Genomic DNA, 27,872 nt, shown 5'->3' on the forward strand with positions numbered 1-27,872 from the left:
CACACACACACACACACACACACACACACACACATATACATACATACATACATACATGTATTGCATGTATTGGTGTATGAGAGATTAGGAGATGTCAGTGAGAAATTATAGAATATCGCTCAGTAAATACAAAAATCCAATTAATTCACTGCATGTAATACAATTTTGTCCATCTATTAATGCTAGTGACAAAATAACAGGAATAGCAATGAAATGCTCTTCTACTTGACAGCAGCAGTTGAATGAATCTGTACACGTTAAAAGTAATTATTTTGGTATAAATGGGAAGACGTGTCCACTTTGTTGCACACTGAGCATTTTTTTTTAGTAAATTGCAAAGAGGTGGACCACTATTATTTCAGTATACTTTTGAGACGTTCTTGTCTGGTGGTCTAAGGTGAGATTTTTCTAATGTAAAATACGACAGTAATGTAATCTCACCACTAGAGGGAGTCGTGCGCTCTGACGCAAATCTGGGGGCGTGGCAGGGCGACAGTGCATCTTTATGACAGCGATCGTGTTTGCTAGTTGCTCAGTATTTTTGTTCTCAATTCTGTGGAGAACAAGGCACATACCTACGAATACAACGAAACGGATGAAGTACATATTATCCGATGTTTTCCCATCCTTACATATTGATAGATTTGTCGTTTTTTGTTGCCGTTTTACACGTTAGTATTAGCTTTACAGCTAGCGGTTGTTTTTAGCATCGTCTGTGTTTAGCTAGCGGCTAGCCGGAAGTTTTCGTTCTCTACAATTTGACGATGATATTAGCTGCAGATGCGTGTCCCTGATACATGCTCACGTTGGATGAGTGGAGAAAAATGTCGTGCAAATCAACCAAAGTGGCCCCCAGTGTTGACTTTGATCACAGTTGTTCCGACAGCGTGGAATATCTGACTCTTAATTTTGGTCCATTTGAGACTGTTCACCGTTGGAGAAGACTGCCTCCGTGCGATGAGTTTGTTGGAGCAAGGTAACCTACTGACAGCCTGAATGGACACTAACAGGCAATAATGTGTCTTTTCAATTTGTGATTTAAAAAATGTATATATCTATATTAATACAGGCGCAGCAAACACACTGTTGTGGCATATAGGGACGCTATCTACGTATTTGGGGGAGACAATGGGTGAGTAAGAAGTTGACATTAAATGTTGTTTTTGCAACATGAATTGATGTCCAAATTGCATGTTTCTTAACAGCAAGAATATGTTGAATGATTTGCTTCGCTTTGATGTTAAGGACTGCTCATGGTGTAGGTAAGAAACGAATCAGGTAAAATGTGTCATTAAATCCTAGAATGCAAAATGTGACTATTGTCTATAATATATTCCAAAGGGCCTTCACCACAGGAACACCACCTGCTCCCCGCTATCACCATTCAGCTGTTGTCTACGGCAGCAGCATGTTTGTTTTTGGTACCACTGAAAGCTCCTTCCTCAACCAGTACCTACAAATTGTTATTTTACTAAGTGTAATGTTGATGTGCTTTTGAAATGTATTTCAGGGGGATATACTGGAGACATATACTCCAACTCAAACCTTAAAAACAAAAATGACCTTTTTGAATACAAGTTTGCAACAGGACAGTGGACTGAATGGAAAGTGGAGGGGAGGTAATATTTTGAACCTATCAAACGTGTGAATAGCAATCAGATTGTTTTGAACCATAGTTTCATTCAAATAATTCCAACCATTTATGGTTAAGTGAAGATTTGTTGTTACATTTATTTGGGTTGTGTGTCGTAGCTTGCCAGTGGCCCGCTCTGCTCATGGAGCCACAGTTTACAATGACAAGTTGTGGATATTTGCCGGTTATGATGGGAATGCCAGGTATGTTTTCTGCTCGAGTGCCTCTCCCTTTTCATCACCGCAATTTGTGCAATTATGACGCATATTTTTCTTCATGTAGGTTGAATGACATGTGGACCATCAGTCTACAGGATAGGGAGCATGCATGTTGGGAAGAGGCCAGTATATTAGCAGCACTTATGGTGGAGTACAAGCAAATACTTGAATGTGCTGACATTTACCTTTGTGTGTCACCCATCAGATCGAACAGAGTGGTGAGATTCCTCCATCTTGCTGCAACTTTCCCGTAGCTGTATGCAGGGATAAGATGTTTGTGTTCTCGGGTCAGAGCGGAGCCAAGATAACAAACAACCTCTTCCAGTTTGAGTTTAATGGCCACATGTGAGCTCAACTAATGCTATGGAATGAACTAACTCGCTCACTCAAATGATCCAAGATCATTCCGGCCTTCATCCCTACAGGTGGACCCGCATACCCACCGAACATTTACTACGAGGCTCTCCGCCACCTCCGCAGCGGCGTTATGGCCACACAATGGTCGCCTTTGACCGCCACCTGTACGTGTTTGGCGGTGCTGCTGATAACACTCTGCCCAACGAGCTGCACTGCTATGATGTGGACTCTCAGAGCTGGGAGGTGATCCACCCCAGCCTGGACAGTGAGGTAGGAATTGCCAAGAGTTAGATTTGCTTTTGCAATTCTTGTCACTCAAAGTCACAAAGTTCTTCTGTATTATTTGTGTCCTCACTATCTCAGATGCCCAGTGGGAGGCTCTTCCATGCAGCTGCTGTGATTCAGGACGCTATGTACATCTTTGGAGGGACTGTGGACAATAATGTTCGCAGTGGGGAGATGTACAGGTTTCAGGTGGGCAAGTGATTATTGGTAGTAAATGTCTTTTTTTCCCTGGAGGCGGTTTTCCCTTGCCTCTGTCACTTGCGTTTGTGTAAAGTGCCTAGAGGTAACTTGAGTTGTGCATTGATGTATTGTACTGTACAAATTAGTTATGCTCGATTTGTTTTGTCTTGACTTGTATTGTCCTAATGAATCACTTTCCTCATTAATGTTTGTCTTCCTAATCTCAGTTTTCAAGTTATCCCAAGTGCACCCTCCATGAAGACTATGGCAAATTGTGGGAGAACCGTCAGTTCTGTGATGTGGAGTTTATTTTGGGAGAGGTGGGTTTTGCTCTCATTTGTGTGACTGCTTTAGTTGACTGGGTTATTATTAGTGAAGGAACATGTTTTTTTTTGTTGGTCTTTTGTTTAGCGGGAAGAACGAGTCCTGGGGCATATAGCCATTGTGACCGCAAGATGCCAGTGGCTCCGCAAGAAAATTTTGCAGGCTCGGGAAAGGCAACGACAGGTCAGAAGCATTACGTTTTTTCTCGGTAAACATCAGCAATACATGATGAATGCCTATGTATGCATATCAAAAGTCACATTTTGTGTCCTGTAATATTTGTAATATAACCTTTGTTAAAATTCTAAAATGTAATTATTCATCGTCAGTCATATTGAAAAATATTTCTTATATTGCGTAATTGATTTTTTTTGTTTAAAAGTGTAAAATAAACTTATATATATATATATATATACATTTCTAAATAAGTAAAAAGTAAATTTGATGATCATAAATTGTAACTAATAAAATAAAAACATTTACCATTGATCATTTAACATATTAAATAATGGCTTAGTTCATTATAATTCAATACATTATAAGTGACAAACAATGATAACAAATTCTCACGTGAAAAAAAAGAACTGTAAAACCATTTAATAGAATGTTTCTCGTCTTAGAGGACCAAACAGGACAGCAGTGAGGAGAGTGACGAAGGGGCCACCGGAGGAGAGACTCGCAGGCCGTCGGGCAGACAGCCCATGCTGGAGGTATCCATCAGAGAAGCAGAAGCACAGCCTTTTGAAGTCTTAATGCAGTTTCTCTACACAGACAAGATCCAGTACCCACGCAGAGGTAGCGTTGTCCACATGTGGTGGCATTTCTAAGCTCATAAGTGAATAGAAATGATTTTGAAACCATTCAAGTGGGTCATACATTCTGGTGATGTTTTGTGCAACATCAGCGATTTTCATGGATAAATTCCGATTTGTAAAAACGCTTTTCTTTGTTTTGCAGGTCATGTTCAGGATGTTCTCCTAATCATGGATGTTTACAAACTGGCTCTAAGTTTTAAGCTCTCCCGTTTGGAGCAGCTGTGTGTTCAGTACATTGAGGCTTCTGTCGACCTGCAGAACGTTCTCAGTGTGTGTGAAAATGCCAACAAGCTCCAACTTGACCAACTGAAGGTACTTTTGACTGGTTTTGCTGGTATTATCAGCCTGTCAGCAGGCTCTTGAAAAGGGAACCATGAACCTGTTCACTTAATACAGAAATAATGTCTTGGTGTGTTGTGACTCCCATTTGTCTTTTCCTTCAGGAACATTGCCTAAATTTTGTGGTGAAGGAATCCCACTTCAACCAAGTGATAATGACTAGAGAGTTTGAACGTCTGTCCACGCCACTGATAGTGGAGATAGTCCGACGAAAGCAGCAGCCTCCTCCCAGGCTGTACTCGGACCAGCCTGTGGACATCGGGACCTCCCTGGTGCAGGACATGAAGGCTTACCTGGAGGGAGGGGGCCTGGAATTCTGTGACATCATTCTACTCTTAGATGGACACCCCCGACCAGCTCATAAAGCCATTCTGGCGGCTCGGTCCAGGTACTGAGCCAAGGTTGCCGGGCTATTTCTTTCCAAGGCTTTCCAATTCATCACCTTTACCCTTTGAACCCTCAGTTATTTTGAAGCCATGTTCCGCTCCTTCATGCCAGAGGACGGCCAGGTGAATATCTCCATCGGAGAGATGGTCCCCAGTAAGCAGGCATTCGAGTCCATGCTGCGTTACATCTACTATGGAGACGTCAACATGCCTCCGGAAGACTCTCTGTATCCTTTTCAAACTCCAACCCTTCATCACAGTTTAGCGTCAGGTTGCCATGTTGCAATAGGGCCTCGCAAAGTGTGTGTAGATAGTGCCCTCTTGTGGCGGTGATTAGTTTTTCCTCACTGAGTCCAGAGGCAAAGGTGACTGCAGTGTCATCTAGTGGTCATTTTTAGGAACTGTCCATGCATGTTCTATACTTGTAGGCTCTCATTAGGGTCATAATGTGAATGAAATACTTCATGAGTCTTTTCCTTGACTTTTTCTTCTACAGTTACCTATTTGCTGCCCCATATTATTACGGCTTTTCAAATAACAGGTTGCAAGCTTACTGCAAGCAGAACCTGGAGATGAATGTCACCGTAGAGAATGTCTTGCAGGTATTTATGGTTGAGGGCTTCACAGAGGGGGCACAGGAATTGGAATATTGGAAAACGTTTGTGAGAGATGTGTTTTTTTTCTCGGTGCAGATTCTGGAGGCAGCTGATAAGACTCAGGCTTTGGACATGAAGAAGCACTGCCTCCACATAATTGTCCACCAGTTCATCAAGGTGGGTGGGCTCGTATCCCGCGCCCTGGGGGCTTGCTGCCCACTCGCTGCAGCTGAGCTAACCTTGTAGTCACGTCATCTTTGCAGGAGACTTGACACTCTTGGCCCGCTAGTGGAGCGGCCTCCGTCTCCTCTGTAGAGGGGGAGAGTGTTTACAGGGCGGCCGGCTGAACAAGCACCTCCTCGCGTATACACGAGCCTCAAATGGGCTCTCTTATGATTATTGTTTGTTTATCCAGAAAATACTCATCCCCTCGTCACTGACGTTTTCGTTGGGCTTGCTTCAATATTTTTCAGCATGAGCAACCCGAGCGCCGTTTATTCCTTATTTGACTCTGTTTGACTTGTCGTCTTTTTTTCCCCCTTTTTAATTTTTGCTCTCCTCCTCCCCTTCCAAAGGTCTCCAAGCTCCCCAACCTGCGATCCCTCAGCCAGTTGCTGCTGTTGGACATCATTGAGTCTCTAGCTACACACATATCAGACAAGCAGTGTGCCGAGATGGGCTCCGACATTTAGGAGGATGGCAAGAGGCCCGCACTTTAATTTTTATCCTCTTTTCCCCAAAAGCTGTTTACAATTTTGCCACATCATTCCTCCCTTTATACACTTTGTTTGAACCTTGCATGTTATAATCTCACACATGGCGCATTCATTTGATAGCAAGGTGCTTTGTTTTTTTTTTTTCCCCTCTGCATATCATTGTGGTGTCATTTTATTTTGTTTTTATACAGCATCGAGTTCAAGCTTCAAGCATGTTTTGCTCTTTTTTTTTTTTCAAAGTATTATTGCTGAGAAAAAAAATACTATTCAATTGTTCCCACCGTGTCCCTTAACAGCTGAAACTACCAAATGACGTATTTGCTGGATCAGCATTATTACATTACAAAATTACAATTATTGTTATATTATCGTGCTATACTGTATTATAAAAAAAATCATTATTGATAACCATGTGCGTTATTAACCACCACTGTTAGACATTACCCATGTTTACCTGACAATACAAGGTATAGGTAGTAATACATACCCAAATGTAAAAAAAAAAAATCCACACACACACGTGAGTGTGTGTTGTAAATGTACTAGTATTGTCTTTTTTCTAATTTATAAACGTATTCTATGTTTTGTGGCATCAATTTTGATTTAGGAGTAAAATACCGATTGTGGATCCTTTATGACAACAATAAAAATTGTGCCTACATTTGGAAAAACCTAGTCCAGAGAGTCAAGACATTGCTTTGAGTCTTGTCAAATCCCACATTTTAATTAGACTTTGGCAAAGCTGGAATGAGTTACAGAAAGAGGCCTTTATAGCGGCTGCTTCTTTTCTGCACTCATGTTTCATTCATCCAAGGGTAGCTGGGCCCAGGATGCCATCGGCCCTATTAGGTTTCATTTAAAACAGAGTTCATTGTCTTGATATTGAACACTGAAACAAAACAGTAGTTGTCTCCCTTTTTTTTTTTTTTTTTTATATATAATTGAGCCTCAATGTTGGGGCTACATCAGCAGGTGGGCCAGGCTGTGAATTTTCAGAACGCACCTCTGCGAGGCACAGCGCAGTAGGCAGTGATGGTTCTCCTCACCACCAAAACTATGCAAAGGACGGCAGTCTTTGTCACCTTTGGGGGACTGGTGACCTCTTTCATCACCACCTTCCTTCCACTGTGGAAAACAATGAATTCAGACTTGAACGAAGTGGAAAACTGGTACTCGGGACTGTGGCACATGTGCCTCTACACGGAGGAGGTCGGCGTGCAGTGTAAGGCCTACGATTCTTTGCTGGGACTTCCTGTGGACCTGCAGATCTCCAGAGTGCTCATGTTGGTGTCCATATGCACTGGGGGTTTGGCTCTGCTCTTCGCCCTGCCAGGACTGGATGGGGTGCAAGTGTGTTTGGACAAGTGTGCCAAGAAGAGAAGCTTCCTGATCCTGGCCGGGGTGCTGTCCTGGGTGGCTGGGATCACCACACTGGCTCCGGTGTCCATCGTGGCGTACACCACTGTTGTGGAGTTTTGGGATCAAGGTTTTCCTGACGTGATGCCACGCTGGGAGTATGGAGAGGCCATCTTCTCTGGTTGGTTTGGAGGTTTGGCTTTGGTCACCGGGGGCACTTTGTTTTTCATAGCCGTGTGCATGGCCGACTATGAGCTGCGGACAACAAGTGTGACCAACAGTCCACACGTAACGCACAGGATACGACAATACCGCAAGACCGAGGTTTTGTAAAACGTGTAACCAAAAATGATTCCGATCAGAGAATCGGTTTTGACTTTACTGAATTGAATAGTTACATTAAAATCTGACTTGGACTCGTGAGCTTGTGGACTTGGTTGATGTCTCATTTTTGATTTCCATATATTGATTCTACTGTGACATGTTTTAGATTTTTTTTTAAGTAATTGAATTCCAGATAATTATGACAAAGCAATGGATTAAAATGTGACAACTGAGTGACTGTGATTTATGCAATAAATGATGGCGTTTTTATTATAATAGTACCACATCAGGCAAACTGGAGAGTCAAAATCTTACATCATTAGTTTCAACTGGCTTTTATTGATTTATATGATCGTGAATCACAGGAGAAAAAAAACCCAAACATGATTATAATGCTGAATAATTTGTTTACATCCAAGCAATTCTAAATACATACAATATAATGCTGACATCGACAGAATGTGGTTATGCTTTCTTCCATGTGTAAGTGCTGGGTATGAGCCCTGTGTTAAAAAATGTGTTGCATTCCACAGCTGCAGTGTGATACAGTATTGAATTTCTTGAGGAAGGGGGTGGGGGGGGTCATGTACATGGAGGTCATCAATGCACAATAATCTGGAGTGATGATTACAATTCCCAAAATGTCACACAGCATCTTGCTGACATTGACTGACAGGATATCGATCTTCCCTCCTTGATTCTTGAATGCAGAAACAGTGGCAGGGATCACGGCAACCTGATGGCAGCTGATGCTGCATGTCGTTTCGATATTTTTTACACTCAAAGCAATCTTGATGTAGCATAATTCAATTAAAGTGTCTGACTGAGCGCTGAGCTGTTGTCTTGCTGCACTTTTATCAGCCTCCCGTGTCAAAACAATTTGCATGGGGTTCATCATGTGAATTTTAATTGAAGCTTCAATAGTATTGTTGTATTGCATGGGAATTATTTTACTGCTTTTAGCTTTGTAGTAGTAGTTAGGGGAAGGCAATCTTATGCGCCAAATCTAAGAGCATGAAAGCACTTGTGTGAGGTGGGGGAGATTTAAAATGCCCCCCCCCAAAAAAAAATATATATATATATTCGATCAGTCAGTATGACCTGCGAGTAAAGCACATAACTAGAATGATCTGTGAAATAAATCTGCCCTCTCTATCCCTAGCTTGCGCCTTGAGTTGAATTTGTAACCAAACCACTGCACCTGAAGAAAAACAACCAATCAGAGACCGAAAGCATGAACGATGGGTAAACCATTACTCCTGCACTCGTGGGCACTAATAAATTTAATACATTTGCACGCTTCTATTTGCAAAAACAAAAGCCGTGCATTGAGAAACTCTTTGAGAGAGAGAGACAGAGAGAGAGAAAGACTGAGAGAAAGAGAGAGAGAGAGAGAGAGAGAGAGAGAGAGAGAGAGAGAGAGAGAGAGAGAGAGAGAGAGAGAGGGGGGGGGGGCAGAGAGATAGTGCGTATGTGTGTGCTTGGGTGCAAGAGGAGTGGAGGGAGGTGGAGGGGACGGTGTGAATTCATGCTGTGTTAGCATCCCCTCAGCAACTCCATCAATACTGCATACAGCTAAGAAACTGGCAAAGATCTTTTGTGCTGCAGTTGCAGGCTCGGCCAGCAAAAGAGAGCAACTCCCACGACCGGTCGGCCCAGTCTACTCCTGCTGCGCGCACACACACACACACACACACACACACACACACACACACACACACACACACACACACACACACACACACACACACACACACACACACACACACACACGCACGCACGCACACACACACATGCACACACACACACACACTCCAGAGCCTGTGCTGCATCAAGAAGGAGCAAGGAGGGACTCACGGACTGGGAATACTCCAGAGGAGAAGAAACAGTCCCACAGAGGAAGCGGATTGTTGGGGACTGCTGCAAATATGTTCTCTGCACTGCACCGCTCCATGCACCTGCTTCATGACCACGGCTCTCTTTGGTAAGCTCTGCTTGACACATTTTGATCATCTAATTAGTTTATAGCAGGATGTGAAAGTAACTCTATATTGCTGGAGAACTTTTGGATTTGAAAGCTGCTAAATGAAAAGCCTTATTTTTTTTTTTTTTAATTCAATCAACTTTAAAATATATTTGTTGTTCCAAAACAGTTTGCTGAGATGGATCTTTATAATACAAGGAACAATTAGTTCTGTAAACTCTAATTTAAATTTTCAGAGCAAGAAAACTGAAAATATTTTGTAGAAATTAAAATGTTTATGGAAGTTTATTCCTGTGAGATTATGAGTTCACTTTGAAGGAAAACAGTTGTATAGGGTAGAATAGAGGCTTAAAACTGTACAATGTGACTTGTCCATGAAGTCACAGAGAGTGTGCAACTATTTTGTTATATCACTCAAAGAATGAATGGTAGAGGTCCCTCAATTTATTTGATCATTTATTGACCGCCCCTTACTAGTGCCGTCAATCAATTTACCTAGCAATTTACTTCGCAACAAACCTAGACTTGAAGATGAAGTGTCTGATTCTTTTATTTATTTTTTACTTCATACACACCACAGTGACCGGGAACATTAACCTTGACGCTAACATAAATTGAGATGTGTCATGACAGGCATTCCTGTTTTTAAGCTCTTATTTGAAGATAAAATGAAAACCGTCATGTTAAACCCTTTTATAATCAAAGCAGACAGCATGGTGAGACACCACTTTTAATGCAATTGGGGGATGATTCAAGTGCCTTATCTTGTATTTTATGAGCCAATTGGATTTGGAACTGAGAGAAACAGGTATGGTCAACTATTTACTATGTGGCTGGATTGCAAAGAGTTTCATCAGCAGGCCCGGTCAGTAACCGAGTATGAGGACCAACATACCAGACAAGCAGTTGTAATTGAACGGTTTAGTTCATTTGAACAGCTCTTTTCATGTTTGAACCATGAATCGACAAAGGCATTTCCTGTTCGTCTTAGATTTGATATTCAACACAGTTGTCTTCATCATGTTATCGATGTGACATAATGAGACCACGACGAAAGCTACTTTGTTTTAGCTTCATCCTGAAATTTCACACAAATGTAATTCTGTTTGAAGATGTGGACATTCTGCTCAGTTTCACATTGCTCAACATTCCTGTTTTTCTTGGTCACACTCAGGTTATGGATCGGGCAACCAAGCTGCTAATTCTCCCCCCGACATTCCTCTCACTGGTTTTACATTTGTAGGGAAATGAGTGAAAGTTACAGCTTCATTGCAGACTGGATTATGAGCATTGCTTGGGGACGGGGCCCGACCAACCATTTGACCATTTGCGTCATATGTTGTGACAAACAAATCTGCTGAGCCTACTTTAGTTTGGAGAAAAAAAAATCTCAGGCCCAAAAAAATATACAGCCACTCTTTATATTATAAAAGCTAAAGTGGCCAGGTAGAGTTGCTTCTTCTTCTTTGACACGTGCCATCTTTTTTTGTGATTAAGGATAATATTACATGTGGCACAAAAATGAATGTAGCAAGGTCAGTCAAAAATCTTTTACCAACCAACTTTTTGAAGTTGTATGTCATATAAAAGCTCCTGTTGGACATTTTCTAGCTCTCTTAACTTTATGTTGTCATTGTGCTCTCATAGAATTGGCAACAGCCTTTATTAGTTTCTTCGTGGGAAAATTATACTTGTCTAGTTTCAAAACAAACAGTACCAGTGTAAGGAGAACAAGCCCAGAACATCCATGTCGTTTTTTTTCCTGAATCGTAAAATGGACAATCGACAAGAGTAGGGAAGGCAACAAGTACTTAATTAAATGCAGTCAAGAATGATGCCTTCAATCAAATTGAGTATACCTATTACGTTAACACAGTTGTAAATAATACAGTATTTACAATACACCGGTCTTTCAAAGGATTGGTGAATTCAGTGTAAAACTGCTGCAGTATGTAATTAAAAGGTATGTTTCACGCGTAAGTAACTTTGCAAAGTTGATCGGTCTCAGCAGCAGACGAAGCCGGTCACAGTGGGGGGGAGATCTTTCCACTTCTCATTTGGAACTTTGCAGTGCACGTTCCCACTGAGCTTCGCACACTTTTTTCCCCCCTTTCGCTGAAGTTCAAGGACATTAAGATGTGCTCAGAATAGCAAGTAGCTCTTTTGGTTTTTACTTGACTTGCTAATGGACGGCTGTACGTTGGCTGCACGTCGCACATATTCAAACTGACCCGAGCTCGGTGGGGAGCCGCTGTACCGGAGTGGAAAGAGATGGGAGCGCAATTTGGCAACAAAACATGGGAGATGTTGAAACTCGAGGGGCCCCTCGCTTTCCTTTAATGTGACAAGAAAGTTAATAGGTGTCGAAGTGCAGTTAATATTTAACTCTGCAATATACGAGATGTGAACTGCTGTTGTCAATGAGCGGAATTGCTTTCCTTTTGACAATCGTGAAATAAAGCAAACATGAAGAAAAAAAATGTGCTGTGATTGTTTCACAAATGATGAAAAAGTGCAGACATGTTGCTGATGTGATGCTCTCTTGTATCCATGCAGATTATGTGGAGGGACTGACAATGTCCATTGTGGACCTGCAGGTTTTCATCCCTTCACCTCTGTGACACCGCTGCAGTCGTGGGTAGAGGATCCGAACCAAAGTCGCGTCCCCTCATCTCTCTCTCCCCCTCCCTCCCACCTCCCCCTCGGTTTCCAACAATCCTGAGCGCACCATGGGAGGATGCTTCTCCAAACCCAAACCAGGTGACCGACACCAGCTTTGTTTCCTGGGTCAACGAGTTAGTTAAGAACTAATTTAGTAAATGTGCTAAATATTGATCTCATCAAGGAAGCCACTCTATTTTAGCGGCTTTCCATTTGGCATCATATTTAAGGATACCAACCCGCCTTCATACAGAGCCTTTTATGTCCAACCTACTCTACTTGTAGTTTAGTGTTTCACGGAGGAGGAATTTTAATGCTATTGTTGCATTTTACTCAAGCGGATTACATATACATGAATATGAAAAGGTGACATTGAATGTGTGTGTGCTATTTGAGTTCCTGAATTTCTGGCCTGATTGCAAGATGAGCGTGCATTATTGTAGGTAATTAAAAAAATATATATATATATGTCATGGGCCGTGCCAGAGACGCTTGGCCGGCTGTAACGTCCCTCAGCCACACCCCTTCGTTACCGTAATGTCTGTCACCCGCTTCCTCTTGTTACCTTGTGTATTTAAACCCTGCCCGAGTGTTGCTCCCTTTCGGTGTCTATTGTTGTCTTCTGTCCCATATCCTGTTGTCTAGTTTCCCCCCCCCCGGTCTTGTCAGGAGGCTCATGGTCAGGATTTTATCCGTGTCCTAGTGGATTTCTGTCTGTCGGTCTGTCTGTTTGCTGGCCGTGAGTCTCTTTCTCGTCTGTGTCTTCGTTGCCCACCTTCTTCCCTTCCAACTCCCTTTTCCCTTCAATAAATCTTGGTCCAAGCTGCATTGGGTCACCCTGGCTCAACTAATTTCCTGACAAAAGAAACTATTTGCACTAAAGTAATTGTTACTGACAAATGTGTGCGTATCCCGATGTCTCATTTTAGCAAGGTGTCCATCAGATTCCCTTCAACTCTAGAGAGCGTGCTTTTTTTTTTTTTTTTTTCTCCTTTTCCCCACACTATTACGATTTTCCATTTGTTTTAATTAAGACTTACTCAGCAGGAGAAAATTCCAGCCAGATTACTTTGTAAGACCTGGACAATGAGCACATTTTCCAGCCAAACAAATAAAGCCTGCTACATTTAAAAAAAAAACAAAAAAAACTCAACCATATTTTCATGCTCACTTTGATTTTAATATAAATCAGTGTAAACGACTTGACGACACTTTTAAAGGACTCATTTTTCAAATAAATCACTCAGAAATTCCTCATGACAGCTAACTAAAAGAAAAGCAAATACAGGTGGACATGTTTGCCCTTTAAATGAATCCAGTCACCCTTTTCCTGCTTTCATTTGTTCCACTTGTGGAGATGTCAGACTTCATTTGTCCTTTATTTGCGTCCAGACGCCAGCCCCTCTTAGCTGAAAATCGCTCCTGTAATGAGAGAGGACAAAAAAAAGTCACTCCAATGCTCATTCACGCTTTCCGCTATTTGCTAAATGGGCAATTTCTGTGTTGTGTAGTTGAAGTCAAAGTGGAACTGTCTCTCCTGGAAAACGAGAAAGAGGTAGATGGCCTTTCACCTAATGGCAAAGCGAGTCCTTTTGCAGACTGCAGACCAAACGGGGCCCTCGGACACAGTTCGGATGACGACTCCACCTTGCTCCACGCTTACCACAAACCACGGGATTATGTGGAAGCCTCCGTCTGCCATGTCAAGGATCTGGAAAATGGACAGTGAGCAGAGGAAACATAATGTTAAATACAGCAACCAAAAAGTTGAAGTCAATCGATGAATATTATGTTCCAGGATGCGAGAGGTCGACTTGGGAAGTGGCAGAGCGTTGTTGATTAAACAACATGGCGAGTTCTCAGCAATGGGCCACAAGTGTCCACATTACGGCGCTCCGCTCGTCAAAGGTAAATAAGAATGTTGAAGACCGCTTACCATGTGACCTGACTGGATTTCTCGGCTCGTGTGGTTTGCAAGGTGTGCTGTCAAAAGGACACGTGCGCTGCCCGTGGCACGGCGCTTGTTTCAACATCGCAACGGGCGACATCGAAGACTTCCCCGGCCTGGACAGCCTGCCGACCTTCCAGGTGACCTTCCCAGTTTCGAAGCGTCTCTTGACACATTTCCTGCCTTCGTGTGTGTAACACAAGTATGCGTGTTTACTTTAGGTCAAAGTTGAAAAGGACAAGGTCATCATCCGAGCTAACAAGCAGGTGAATTAGCAGCAGGAACTAAAGGAGAATGATAAACCAACTGATTGAGACTTTTACAACTTTTTCAGGCTCTTCAGCTGCAGAAACGGTCAAAGGCCATGGCAAGATGTTCTGCAGTCATTAATTCCAGCACAGCCTTCACTAATGTTCTAATTATTGGATCAGGTCAGTGTGTCCCGCTCTCTTCTTTCGCTACGTAAATGATGAGGGACAAGTTTAGGTGTTTTGGCCATTGAGTGAAATTTGAAGATGAACCAAAAATGATAGCTATTACGGGTTAGCTTCATTTGACTTTGCCTAAACTTTTGAATGCACATGTCCAACTTTCCAAAGTATTTTAGGGAGGAATTCAAAATGTTTGCATTGACAACAGAAATTTGATCCATGAATTGACCCATGCATTTCCAAGACGTCTCATGATGTCAAAATGTGAACACCATCATCCTGAAATTTCAGCCCAAATCTGAACACCCTAAACTATTTGTGAGTCGTGTACCAAACAATGAGTTGTAATCAACAGTATTTTTCTTTTGTTGTTGTTGTCATTTTGCTCCTGAAGTCTACCATATTTGAATCTAAATATTAGAATATATTTTCTGTGCGCTGTCTATTATTTCTCCGCTTATCGAGGCCGGTCTTCCTTTTCTCAAAAGTAACCAAAAAGAAAAGTAAACCATGCAGGCAGCATGAAGTGGTTTGATGCAGATCTCATGAGATGTGCTTATATCTGGCTTGACGTCAGTGTGACGGCGAGTTAAACTCTGTGCAAACTTTGGAGGCACATTTCATATTTTTGTTTGCATTCCAAAGTGTGCAACCTCATGGGTGTTCCTATTTAAGAGGTTCCACTGTTCGCAGGATCCACTATTTATAAAGCGTCTCGTCAGATTGTACTACTCACGGCCACTAGGGGTCGTATGCGTGGCATCAGAAAAGTGCAGCATGCTATACTATTCGGTGTATTATACCATACCGATGCATCTCGATACATTTGAAAATGGCTTAAATCTGAGGATTGCGACAATGTGAAGTTAAGGAATGGCTCTAAACTGTTATTTGATTATTAATTTGTCAATTAATTTTATAATCGATTAGTTGTCGATTCATTTTTGACACCTCAAATTTTCATGATTATTATTTTGCGATTGGATATTTGGTGTTTATCTTCACCAAATGATTTAAAAACAAATCAAATCATGAATCCAGTCCATGGAAACAAATTTTAACAACTGAAATAAATCCAATTTTCCATGCTAGTCAAAATGAAGTCATCAACCGCCCACAAGCAATTCATCAGGGGTTTTGCAGCCCAATGAGTGAAAGTCAACATGTGTGCAGGTCCAGCAGGTCTAGTGTGTGCAGAGACGCTGAGGCAAGAGGGATTTACAGACCGCATCATCATATGCACCATGGACAGACATCCTCCTTATGACAGGCCAAAACTGAGTAAGGTTTGTACACAGAACAGTCGTATGTAGAACGAGCTGGTCAAGGCATTCATGTTTTGTTTTGAAAAAAATAGTTGCTGCAAGTATAGATATGATGGCCTTGATAACATCCCCAGATTGTTTTTGTTGGACTCGGAACTTGTGGGAGAGAAGTTGTTCCATTAACAAGCTCTCTATTTAATAAATGCATTCAGCACTAATGTACTAACCCCTCAGTCCCTAGACAGCACAGCGGAACAGCTGAGGTTGCGTTCCACGGACTTCCTGCAGGATCACGACATTGAATTGCTCACAGAAAAAGAGGTGAAATCTCACAATCAGAGAGTTGCAGTTTAAAATAGTGATTTTACAACAGTTTGTATACTTTTTAAAGTTGACGCTTGTATTGTCTGCAGGTTGTGGCCATAGATGTGAAGACACACTCCATCACCTTTGAAGAAGGCTTGAAGATGGAATACAGAAAACTCTTTATCGCTACAGGCAACAAGTTAGTGGGGGGGGGGGGGACTCATGATTTTTGGTTTTAATTGCAATAATCCACTAATTTGAATTTGCTCTTTAAAAGACCCAAACCTCTCAACTACAAGGGCGAAGATGTCAGGAATGTGTTTCACCTCCGAACACCTGAAGACGCTAACAGCATAGCGAGGCTGGCAAACAACAAGAACGCTGTTATTGTGGGAACATCTTTTGTCGGTAAGCGCTTGAGTGTCGAATGTTGATTTCAAAATTTCGTTTGGAGTTGCTTGATAGAAAAGCTACAATTTCAAAATGTTATCGAACCCTTTCAATTCAATTCCGTTTGGAGTTGGTAGATAGAAAAGCGAATGCTGTCACAAACCCATGTTTCTCATTCATTTCTCTTTTTGTGAAGGTATGGAGGTAGCTGCCGCTCTGACTGACAAGGCCCACTCTGTCTCAATCATTGGGATGGAGTCAATCCCATTTAAAAAAGCCCTTGGTGACAAAGTAGGCAAAGTCCTAATGAAGGTATGTACACTATCAACTGAAAATATAGCTACTGCTATTTCCACTACAAAGTCCACCTTCATTTCTGTGTTGATGTTCTCTGCAGCTCTTTGAAGCAAACAGGGTGAAGTTCTACATGTTGAATGAGGTATCAGAGATGATTGGCCATCATGGACAGGTATTCACAAAGTGAGAGACACAGCATGAGTTGCACTACTCACATCATCAAATTGTCACACAGCAGTCGTGTCATCATCTGAATTAGAATAATACGAAATTTGTCTGACCTGCTTGAAAAGAAAACATGGTGCTCCACTCCCAGGCCTGTAGGTGCAGCCCCGTCTACTGGATTACTTGGCCCAAGTGCGAGTGGACTGCAACAGAAAATAGTTAGCACTCTCGAGTTTCTATTGCCGTTGTTCTTATAAGGGCAGCGGCCCGCTGTAAACGAAACTGAGTGTAGTATTGACATGAAATATTTTTAATTTTAAATATTTATTTTTATTGATTTGTATTTTATTTTTGTTCATTTATATTGTATTTTTTCATTTTTATTTTGTTAGACTTTTAATATTAAAAATATGTCTATTTATTATCGGGCGCCATTTTCCATGACTGATCTATTTTTGACAACGTATGTGAATTGTTACTTTGACTTTTTGCATGTTTATTATAGGCGCGTACAATTCTTGCTCGAAAAAAAAAACGTGCTGGTGAAATCTGTATTTTGTTCCTTCAGCTGAAGGAGGTTGTGCTGAAGAGTGGCAAAGTGCTGCGAGCCGATGTCTGTGTCATTGGAGCGGGTGAGCGAGTCAATATTCAGGTTCAGTTTTATTGCGAAATATTTCAGGTAGCATCCCATCTGTAAGGTTTTTTTCTTATCTAATATCGAGATGTTAAGAATAACTGGACTGACACGTGACTTGGCACTTTCTAAAAGCCAGTGGCAGCTGAGCAAACATTTTCTCCCCCTCAGATTTTATACAGTATAGTTCCAGGATGAAAAGTTGCTCTCTTTTCTACTATTTGGACAAACGCTGCTCTTCTTGACTCGACAAAACTGACATGTTGAAAACGGGAAACATTACACCCGCATGTTAGTGTGCTCTTCTCTCTTGCAGGATGTGTTCCTGCAACAAGTTTCTTGAAACAAAGCGGCATTCACGTGGATTCAAAGGGCTTCATCACTGTCAACAAGGTATTTTGCCACACATCAACCTGCTACATGGTGGACGGAATTCTTCACCCAAGTTGTCTTTTAAAAAAACAGTATGGAGGAATTGTGTCAAATTTGACTAAGAAAAATTATACGATCAATTTATTGGCATCCTTGGCATTGTCGAGGGCTTCTTTGGCACGTAGACTGTTTTGAAGACGTTGGTTGAAGGTCAAATGGACATGTCGTGTCGCTGTCTCTGAGATGATGCAGACAAATGTGGACGGGGTCTTCGCTGGGGGAGATGTGGTGACCTTTCCATTCCCGCCACGCAACAATAAGAAGGTTAACATCCCTCACTGGCAAATGGCTCACGTGCATGGTGAGTGGGTCATGATTGTTTTAACCTGGTGAGGTCATGCTTTTGAAGTTTTACTTACAACAGGAAGAGTCGCAGCTCTCAACATGCTGGGCAGAGTCACTGAGGTGAAAACAGTGCCTTACTTCTGGTCAGCCATGTTTGGGAAGACCATACGCTATGCAGGTGTGAGGCCTAGCTGGAAAATGTGTGTGAAGAATTTCTTTTTAATATGAGGCGTCTTTGTGGCAAGGTTATGGGGATGGATTTGATGATGTCATCATTCAAGGTGATCTTGATGAACTGAGATTTGTGGCATTTTACACCAGGCAAGTGTTTGTTTTTCTTTTAGTTATGCAACTTGATTTATTACTGTAGAGATTTGAATTCATTGACACATTAACATGGTTTCTTGGACCTCATTCACAGAAGCGAGGAGGTGGTCGCAGTGGCCAGCATGAACTACGATCCCATTGTGTCCCGAGTGGCTGAGGTCTTGGGATCCGGAAAGACCATTAAGAAACGAGACGTCGAGTAAGTCCCGATCCAAGACTTAAACCCGGTTGTGATTATAATAGTCTTTATATTCTGTTGAGTTCTCGAGCTTTTGAAGGGACACGTGACAAATGTGAAGGCAGTAACTTGTGACTTTCATCACATGACAAATGGAAGACTGGAATTGATTTACTGAAACATTTTGAGTTGCACAAAGTTGACAGTTGCATGACTCAGGTTATAAGTGTAAAGACGTCATCAGGTAGTTTTGATGGGAGATATTATTACTGGACCATTATGTTTCTGCTGGCTGTTTGATGCAGGACTGGAGACATTTCCTGGTTGATTGACAAGGGCTCCCAATAACTTCACATGTACACACGCATGAACCAAGCGTGCACTGGAATTCTGGATGCAGATACTAAATGGTGCGGAGACAAATGGCAGCTATCCCTTCTCTGAAGATTGCGACTGTTCAAGACACTGAAACGTCACAGATAGACTCTCTGATCTGAGAGCGCTGAGTCAGCGAGACCTCGGCGATTCGACTTGTCATGTTTCAAGCAATAGTGGATTCAGCTGTCATCAACATGTACACTTTGTTTATAATGTGCATTGGCGTTTTATATGAACAATATTAGCTGTAATCTTGAATGCGCTGCACTGCAACTATAAATAGAACTTCTATTTGAGATGATTTGAGTCTCTTACCTTGCATGATAGAGTTTTAAGATAGTCTTCACAGATCCCTTCGGTAGGTTCACATGCATAATCCAATGAGATCCAATACAAGAACAGGATGACATTTTTGTACGCGATCTCATTTGAATGTACAAGTGAACCGATGTGTGATTGTGGAAGACAAACGCAGCTTTAATCTTTTCTTGATTAAAAAAATCTATATTTTATTATTGGCTGTCTTGCTAGATTAGTCAACAAAATTTGATGCCTTTGATTCGACATTCATGCTTGTATGGCAAATTTTTAAGTATTGTCCAGCACAATACAGGATGCTGATCATGATGATGCTAATTGCTTATAGCAGTATCCTCCAGTGGGATGTTTTATTACTAACTCAGGGAACTAAGGTTTGTGGCCTCCATGGGATACCCTGTATTTTTTTTCAAGAAAGAAATTTGTTGGTTTCATTTCTATTTTCCAGTTATTACATCTTCTTTAGTTCTGTCCGTATGAATTCAAGACACTGGTAATGTACAGAACTTCAGGGTAAAACGGAATGTTGAAAAAAATATATATATATTGTTCTTCCTACAATGGCGTATGGGTGGGATTTTTATAACTTTGAAATAAAGGTCTTCTGCTTCACAGAATCCTCCATGAATCCATTTGCTAATTCAAACGTAAAACACAGAAGAAAAATAGGTCAGGAGAAAATATTTAATGACTTTAATAGAAGCGGGAAAGTTCATGTATGCATTTGAGATATTACATTCTTTGATGCAGAAAGCTATTTCTATATGAATGGGATTTCTTCCTCCTAATTTCACACCACAAAGACACGTTTAAATATACTGTATACAATTTAAAGTCACTAAGATCACACACCCAATAAAAATGGATAGGATATTACATCATTTTAAAAGTTGAAATAAAACTATACCTGCACATTGGCCTTTTATGTTATGATACAATAGACCAGGAACAATGCTGGCACTGAAAAGTCAGTATTGGGCCTGGAGTGTCTTTTTAGAGTACAATTTTGTTTTTAATAGCTTGACAAACAGTGGTCTGTTATTTGTGTCAGAAAACAAGACGCATCTTAAGACAAGATGAAACTTGTCAACTGTTCATTTACACTTTATTGATGCACTCATGACTGCATAGTGATGATTTAGTTTTAAAAATATCTCTTTAAAAACACAATGTAATGAGCTCCAGTATATGAGTGTTTACTCTTTACAAACACATGACATTATAAAATGTACTGTAAAATATATATGACATATCATAATATATATTACAAGTATTTTAACAAAGCATCATTATTTGTAGAAAATATTAACATGTAATATAATGCGATTTTTTTTTACAAGTACAGACCTCTCAGTTAAACAATTTGTCTGGTTTGAGAACAGATTTTTTTGCACCCTGTAAGCAGGTCAAATCTTTGATGAAATGAAGTGCATTTGTAAACTAGCTACATTCATGAGCTCTACACTGTCAAAAGATATTCACATTTGTTTTCCTTTCAGTAAATGACCACCATCACAGTCTCTTGACTATACTAAACAGCAAAGGCACTTGCTAATATCCAAAACACTCTTGGCTGCATTATTTAGTGAATGATTATCAGAATCTTTACAAACTGGCCAGTGTTTCGTCACAGACTACAAACGTATTTTGTCCCAACAAGTGGCTTTTGAGCACGATGCAGATAAACACACATATGTGAAGAACATTCATCTTACCCAGGGTCAAAGGTCATATTCCGCAGCACACTGTTGAAGGTACCATTCATACAATTTGCCCTGTGGAGTGAATGAAATGTAAGACAAGGGTTTACAAATTATGAGGTGGATATGTGTCAAATTAATGAAGACATATTTTATACAGCTGTGGCAGAAGGGCTTTCATTATAATACACAACTGTCTTTTAGAGCTGACAAGTAGCCAAAGTGGAGTCTTACCTTCTTGGTTCTGACGATATCCCGGATATAATCACTGTACTCTGTCATTTTTCTCTTCTCCTTCTTTGTTAAAGTCTTGTACCTTTGACTACAGGATGAGACAGACTTGGAATTAGATTCTGTGTACGTAATTATTTCACAAAATCGTGCAACTCCTAAAAAAGTACATAGAGTATTTATATGCTTATTTCTACTTGTGGTAGATATTTACCCAGAAAAATGTTTGGCGAGGAAAAAAAAGAGGTAGCAGAGGGCTCCAAAAAATATTAAAAACACAACTTGTCCATCTTCTGGTATCCAGTCCCATACGTACATCACTATTCCCTGTATGCAGGAACAAAGTTGCAAAAGGCAAGCTTTTTTTTTTTGTAATGTTTTTTAAAGCTTTGATTAACATTGAGGCAGTCATTTAATAACACAAGGTCATCAAACTGTGCAGGTGTACCTAAAATAAAATGTTCAGTGAATATGAGTGAGATGACTCACAGTGCAGATGAAAAGGGTTTGTGCCAGCCCTTCTCCCAACAGCTCACTAAGCTGCTCTTTGGAGAAGGTGCTCACAATGAAACTAAGGATGAAGACAAGAGGAAGGAAGACTCCCAAAGCACCGCACACAAACGAGTTTAGGCGGACACTTTTATTGTAAGTGGCATCAGTCCTGCAAAAAAAAAAAAAAAAGGAGGATTCAATGTCACTGGTATTGTACCGTGTACAGTTCAAAGGTTGATATACTGCACATTTGACCAGGTTTTAAGACAACAAAATGGATTTGACCATTTGATGTTTTTCACCTGTCCTGTTGTAGTCTGTCGCAAATGGTGGAGCAAATTAAATCACAGTCTTTCTCCAATTGGTTCAAAGTTCTCTGTACAGCTTGGTTGATGGTCTTTTCAATGGTCTGACACACTCCGTCAATCTGGTTCACACAGCGGCTTTGCTGTAAGAGGGCAAAAAAAACAAAAAAAGATTACACCTTGAATTTGGTGATCATTTGCATCTGTCAGAGGAATGTCAAAGAGCCAGGCAGAAGCTCCCCTTAATCATAAAATAGGTCTTATTGTTTTTGTGTGGGTATCATTTTTGATTGTGCTGGTTGGTGCTTTACATGTACTGAAGAAAACACTGCAGACTGAAGTTTACCTTCTGTGGGTTAGGAATATATATAGTTGGCATTTCAAAGCCACATTTGTTGAGACCTGGGCGGCGGCACAGTTCCTGGACAATCTGCATCATCACTCTCTACAAAAAAATAGATACAGTTTAGTTTATACAATATATCAGCCATTTATCGGAAAAACGAGACTATCCATTCCGATACCTGTCGATCTGTCTCTCTTCCGGCCTCATCGGCCTTGCTGAGGTAGAACAGCAGTTTGTCTCCACATTTCTCACTCAGTTTCTCCACAATGTTCAGCGTACGCTTGCACAGTGCTTGACCCATCGGGTCGAAGAATACAAATACCAGATCGGACTGTTCTCCTGCACGGAAATAACAGTTGTCACCTCGGGCTCAAACATACAGTGATCACACGATCTTATGCAGACTTACCCAGCCACGTGATAGCGCTGTTGACATTAAAAGGGTAAATCATGTCCCCGTCCACCAAGCCAGGTGTGTCCACAAAAGTCACAAGGCTGAACTTTTTCTGCTTGGATGTGGAGATCTCTGCAGACAGGTAGTCCAAAACACCTGGAATATCCAATAAAATAGGACTACATAGATGGCATACAGTCACAATATTTACCTAAAGGATCATTGTTGTGTTTTGAGCATTTAAAACTGCATCCATTTTTTTTTAAACATCTATATAAACACATCATAACAAAAATGGACAAGAGCAATTTCCACACATCATGTCAATGAATTTGCCAAGTCAGTTTTTCACCATCCTCTGTGTAGAGAAGTCTGTTGTCATGGTTACACACAACAGCTCTTCAACTGGCAGCTTTAGCATAGGGCGTGGGACATAAAGCTAGCCAGTGAAGAACGACTGTGAGGCAACGCACTGAGGTTTCAATACACCCACCAGAACAGGACCACTATTGAGATGTACCCAACACACACACAACTATTGACACCCTCCCTCTACACAAACACACACACACACACACACACACACACACACACACACACACACACACACTCTCAGAGCGAAGCAGGTGTTAAGAGGCCGCACAATTTACATCCTTGTGCTGCGCACAGCAGAGATGGTGGTAACGGCACATTAGCATTCCTCATCAGCGGAGCCACCTCATATATAGGAAAGCAAATAGACATATTTTGCATGCAGCATCCCGCTGATACGTGACATGGCAAGACAATTGTGCTTCTCCAACATACTGTAATGTCCAAAATTCACTCTTGACAAATATGAAATATCAATAATATTGCCCCATGGACTCTTTTAAGAGAAGAAACAGCAGCGACTTTTCTCAAGGGCTTGTAAGTGGCAAAGTTCCCCCCCCCCCCACAGATCCTGTGTACAATGCTGCAATAACGCTGAGGAAAAGAACTTTTTGTACCAGACACGTCCAACGAAATGGATTTACTGAATAGTAAAATCAACTCCAGAGATAGGGTCAGACACATGATTTGAAAGCATATCCCAAAAGAAATCATCATCAGCATCTCCCATATGCACCTATACTGTATTTCTGATGAGTCATCTTCAGTTGCTCTGCAGCGTAAACATATGCGCTCTGTTCTATAGGGTGTTTCCGAGCAGCGGCGTTGAGGTTCAAATAAAAAAAAAACATGCTTGTATTCCAGATCAGAGCTGTCGGCTTGGTGAAGTTCCGCACCACGGAGCGGTGCGGTGCTGTCTCTGACGGTTCTCAGCAGCTCCTCTCGCCTTCTCCCCACCGCCCTGTTTCTCTCACCATGCCGCCAGCACCCAGTGAACCTTCAATGCCACTGCACAGACATACATCACTGCTCTCCCCCACCCCACCCCACCCCACCACCTTCTTTTAACCTCCCCACCACGTCACTCCCTGACACAATCGCCTCGCCATTCCCAGGCTCTGGACCACAGCTGACTCATGGAGAACAATTGTCTTGATTTATTTGCGCTAAGCCGAACTATTTCTTCTATAATCAACACAATTTGTTAAAAAAAAAATAATCCCACACCTGTCTATGTGACAAATTATTTCTCCATCCAACCCTTACCTTTGAACTCAAGGAGCGGTCGGAAATGGGGGTAGAGATGTAATGTTGCATTCCCCTGTGAAAAAGAGAGCGTGAGAGACAAAGAGAGAGTTTAAGCAAGAGAGAAAGAGAGGGGTAGAATTGATCTTCAGTAGTTTTCTGAGCAGCCAGCCCTCTCTGCTGCAAGTGCTTGCACTACTAATTATTCGGTTTCATCTTCTAAACCGCAGCAGGCAAGGGAGATGCCTGCTGAGTCAGTTTCTACTTTTGCTGTATGAGTGTATTCAGTATTGCTCATGATGAGGGCAGATACAACTATTTCATCACTCACAGTGGGGATTGGTTGGTTTCATGCACACAGGATAACATCCCATCGTGTAAACAATGGAAACATGTATGATTTCAAGTAGGTGTTTAAAATTGAAAAGTGGTTTGTAAAAAAAAAAAGACAACAGTGTGGATCATTTCTATGGCAACTCCAGACTGCCTACTGGTTTAGCTTCCATGGAGTAGGATGGGATAGCATAGCATAGCATATTAGATGTGCAACAGACAAATTCCAGTAAGCACAAACTTAACATTACGATTAGAAAAATGTTTTTCTATTGGATGGTGATGTGCATTTAAGGTTGCATCTGATTGGTCAAAGTCAGATAAAAGCATACATTTCAACATGAAACTTGGTGCAAGTGTTTGCAATACGCATATTGCACAGGCCTTTATCGGCCTCGTACTTTTGTGTGTGCGTACGTGCGCATGTTTAGTTTCTTCTTCGACTTTTGCAGCTCTTATTTTAATCGGTAAGTCATCACGTCAAAAGTCCCAAAAAGTCATGGTCAGTGTTCAGAGAGAGAGAGCTCAGTTCAGTGAGCTTCGAAGAATTGTGTGGATGTTTGGAAGATGATTAAAAGCATACACACATTCAAAGCAGTAAAACACCCTTCACTTGTTACGACAGTTATTTGTTTCAGTCATCTTACTTCAAGTAATTTCACTTTTATTTATGGGAAATATTGCAAATAATGAATGGGTGGCTTCATCAACCTTCACAAGAGGTGTCCAAATTTCGCAACAACAAGCTGGATTGGAGCATTCACTTCTTACCGTCAATGATTCTCTTTTGCGCCCACTTGTGATGAATGTGAAGCCCTGTGTTTCGATGGCAACCCCAGTTTTTTGGATATGCTCTTCTACGTACCTGGAAAAAAAAAGTCAATACTTCACATTTCCTCAATGTTTGGGTTGGATTTGGCAGGATTTGTAAATTGTGCTCTTTAGACATAGGACAGAAGCTAAACAAGACTTTCTATATTTATATTTAGGTTTTGAATGTCCAATTATCTCTCTGATTGTGTTCACCTTTTAAATAGATCAAAAATACTTTGGATGATAATCAATAACAGAAATTTATTTTTTTACAATGTTCATTATTAACCTGAATAATAATAATAATAACTCAGTAAACTTGCTTTTAACAGACAACACACATGAAACACTTATTAAACACTGAAAATAGGGGCATAAAATAGATAAGATACCAGTAAATAAATGAGATGATAGGCAGCCATTGAAACATACCAGTTAATGAAGGAGCTCTTTCCTGCAGAGTGGTTCCCCATGATCATCACAATAATCTTTTTTCTGGGGGGCAGGAGACGCACTCCAAGGCTGCTGGCAATTTTGACCAGGCCTTGAAGATAAATATGCAATTCAAGTGACAAAATAAAAAGTCCATCAAGTGACACCCGAGACATTATTAAGATGATAGATGTATGTAAAATGTCAGAATTCTGATCATGAAGCTTTGGTGGAGAACTGGACTCTGGAATAATGTCACATTCATTCTATAGAATTAATATAGTTAATATAATTATATAGAAGAATGTTATAGTTGACAGTTGAAAGTGAAATGTCGATTTCTCGCGCCAGCCTAATCTTGAACTGGATTTTGATGTTGAAAATTTGTATTTGATATTTGAATCGCCGTTATTTCACATATTTAAAAGGGGTTAATTCAACTTCTCTGCAGCAGATGAGTCCAAGTGCAATATGACAGCCACTTTTGAGGACCGGTGTCCAATGTCAAATGTCACATGCTGGCACAACTGCAAACACATGAAGCTATCCCTTTTCTTGAGTTCATCGTGTATGTATACAGTGCACCACTAACCTTCGCAACCGCAGAAAAAAAATATATAGAGATTTTTTAAAATAATATATCTAATATTGTACCATCGTAAAAGGACTACCTGTTCATGTTTATTGTGCAAACTTAGCTCCAAACTTGCGTTTTTCATAATTTACCGTTTTCGCTGTCGACATACAAATTGTGGCATTCTTTGAGTATCCTCTCACTCGGTGAAGTGATAGCAGACTCCAAAGGGTTGGCCACCGAGCGAGGCTTTCTGGCCGCCATGACGAACCAGATCACGGGCACCAGCCTGTTTACGCACGGCTCCGCCCAGCCTCGATCGGGGAAGGTTTTCAGTGTTACACCACTGCATGATTTTAAACGGGAACAGCACGCCCCCCTGCGGTTATATTTCCTTATTACACACGGTTGTGCCAGGAGACCTTGTTGTTACACTGTCCTGTGGGAGCTTTTTTTTAATGTCAAAAAGAAATATAAATGTTTTAAATGTTTACATGTTTAAACATTTAAATGTTTATCTATTAATTAAATTGGCTAGGGGCACTACTGGTTAGCGCATATAATGCACAGTTCTGAGGTTTTTGGGGTTCCAAACCAGCTGAGATTTAAGTACAGAATTATGAGGGAAACATTTCTAACATTATCATCTTTATGGGGGGCGTGAATGTAATTTTTGATACAACTCTTATTTTAGGATTGGGGAAATATAGAGCCTATATGTCTAATTCTGCTTTGATGTTATTGTTTTAAACATAAAGAAAAGATTAAATTTATTTGTCTTAGTGCCAAAGCCTTTGTCCTTGCATGACTGAGGGAAATACTAAACTTACTGAGCATTCAATCGAGGCCATAATATTGTTCTATTGAAGAAAACACAATGGGAAGCAGATGGGAAACAGCTGGAGGGGCCAGAACACATTTCATTGAGCGCTCTAAATGTCTTGTGATTCTCAGAATGTCTTTTTTTTATTAATGAGGATTTTATGACAATTGTGGGCTTTTTGTTAATTACACAGTAATCTCAAAGCTGTTTTTCTTCACGGGTTCTTTTTTTGGTCTGATGACCCCCCTCAAGGTTTGTTAAACAAGCTCGTCATTGATTGCGTT

The 27,872-nt window shown here is 41.0% G+C and overlaps 4 protein-coding genes across 8 annotated transcripts; 3 read left to right on the forward strand and 1 right to left on the reverse strand.

Moving 5' to 3' along the window:
• The first annotated feature begins 479 nt into the window (after window positions 1-479).
• On the forward strand, window positions 480-6,505 carry lztr1 (leucine zipper like post translational regulator 1). Its single transcript, XM_085910774.1, has 19 exons — window positions 480-976; window positions 1,070-1,132; window positions 1,206-1,262; window positions 1,342-1,421; window positions 1,511-1,619; window positions 1,753-1,836; window positions 1,916-1,973; window positions 2,057-2,196; window positions 2,277-2,478; window positions 2,572-2,682; window positions 2,901-2,993; window positions 3,085-3,180; window positions 3,618-3,792; window positions 3,955-4,124; window positions 4,256-4,539; window positions 4,615-4,764; window positions 5,034-5,139; window positions 5,230-5,310; window positions 5,709-6,505. The coding sequence occupies exons 1-19, from the start codon at window positions 798-800 to the stop codon at window positions 5,823-5,825; spliced, it is 2,355 nt and encodes a 784-aa protein (XP_085766900.1). The 5' UTR covers window positions 480-797; the 3' UTR covers window positions 5,826-6,505.
• A 200-nt stretch (window positions 6,506-6,705) lies between these two features.
• On the forward strand, window positions 6,706-7,538 carry cldn26 (claudin 26). Its single transcript, XM_085910775.1, has one exon. The coding sequence runs from the start codon at window positions 6,882-6,884 to the stop codon at window positions 7,536-7,538; it is 657 nt and encodes a 218-aa protein (XP_085766901.1). The 5' UTR covers window positions 6,706-6,881.
• Window positions 7,539-13,309: 5,771 nt separating this feature from the next.
• Window positions 13,310-20,137, forward strand: aifm3 (AIF family member 3). 5 transcript variants are annotated; one of them, XM_085909927.1, is made up of 19 exons: window positions 13,310-13,899; window positions 13,973-14,082; window positions 14,153-14,262; window positions 14,344-14,388; window positions 14,457-14,553; window positions 15,727-15,839; window positions 16,053-16,139; window positions 16,232-16,323; window positions 16,402-16,532; window positions 16,711-16,826; window positions 16,912-16,994; window positions 17,128-17,194; window positions 17,545-17,608; window positions 17,927-18,003; window positions 18,226-18,343; window positions 18,407-18,505; window positions 18,573-18,648; window positions 18,749-18,853; window positions 19,138-20,137. In XM_085909927.1, the coding sequence occupies exons 1-19, from the start codon at window positions 13,484-13,486 to the stop codon at window positions 19,178-19,180; spliced, it is 2,049 nt and encodes a 682-aa protein (XP_085766053.1). In that variant the 5' UTR covers window positions 13,310-13,483; the 3' UTR covers window positions 19,181-20,137. The 5 variants fall into 5 exon arrangements, with proteins under 5 accessions (XP_085766053.1, XP_085766054.1, XP_085766055.1 ...); XM_085909928.1 differs by having other exon boundaries at window positions 18,235-18,343; XM_085909929.1 differs by lacking the exon at window positions 17,128-17,194 and having other exon boundaries at window positions 16,912-16,983.
• Window positions 20,138-20,211: 74 nt separating this feature from the next.
• On the reverse strand, window positions 20,212-27,063 carry LOC147058054 (uncharacterized). The gene is made up of 12 exons (XM_085909958.1): window positions 26,918-27,063; window positions 26,192-26,303; window positions 25,718-25,811; window positions 24,635-24,689; window positions 23,012-23,152; window positions 22,781-22,941; window positions 22,603-22,701; window positions 22,254-22,399; window positions 21,949-22,120; window positions 21,674-21,786; window positions 21,463-21,550; window positions 20,212-21,303 (listed from the first exon to the last, which is right to left on the reverse strand). Exons 1-12 carry the CDS (start codon window positions 27,027-27,029, stop codon window positions 21,250-21,252), a joined length of 1,347 nt encoding a protein of 448 aa, XP_085766084.1. The 5' UTR covers window positions 27,030-27,063; the 3' UTR covers window positions 20,212-21,249.
• Window positions 27,064-27,872: the final 809 nt, after the last annotated feature.

The sequence above is a fragment of the Syngnathus leptorhynchus genome, chromosome 4, assembly GCF_054491065.1.
Source record: "Syngnathus leptorhynchus isolate UIUO chromosome 4, UIUO_Slep, whole genome shotgun sequence".
Taxonomy (NCBI): domain Eukaryota; kingdom Metazoa; phylum Chordata; class Actinopteri; order Syngnathiformes; family Syngnathidae; genus Syngnathus; species Syngnathus leptorhynchus.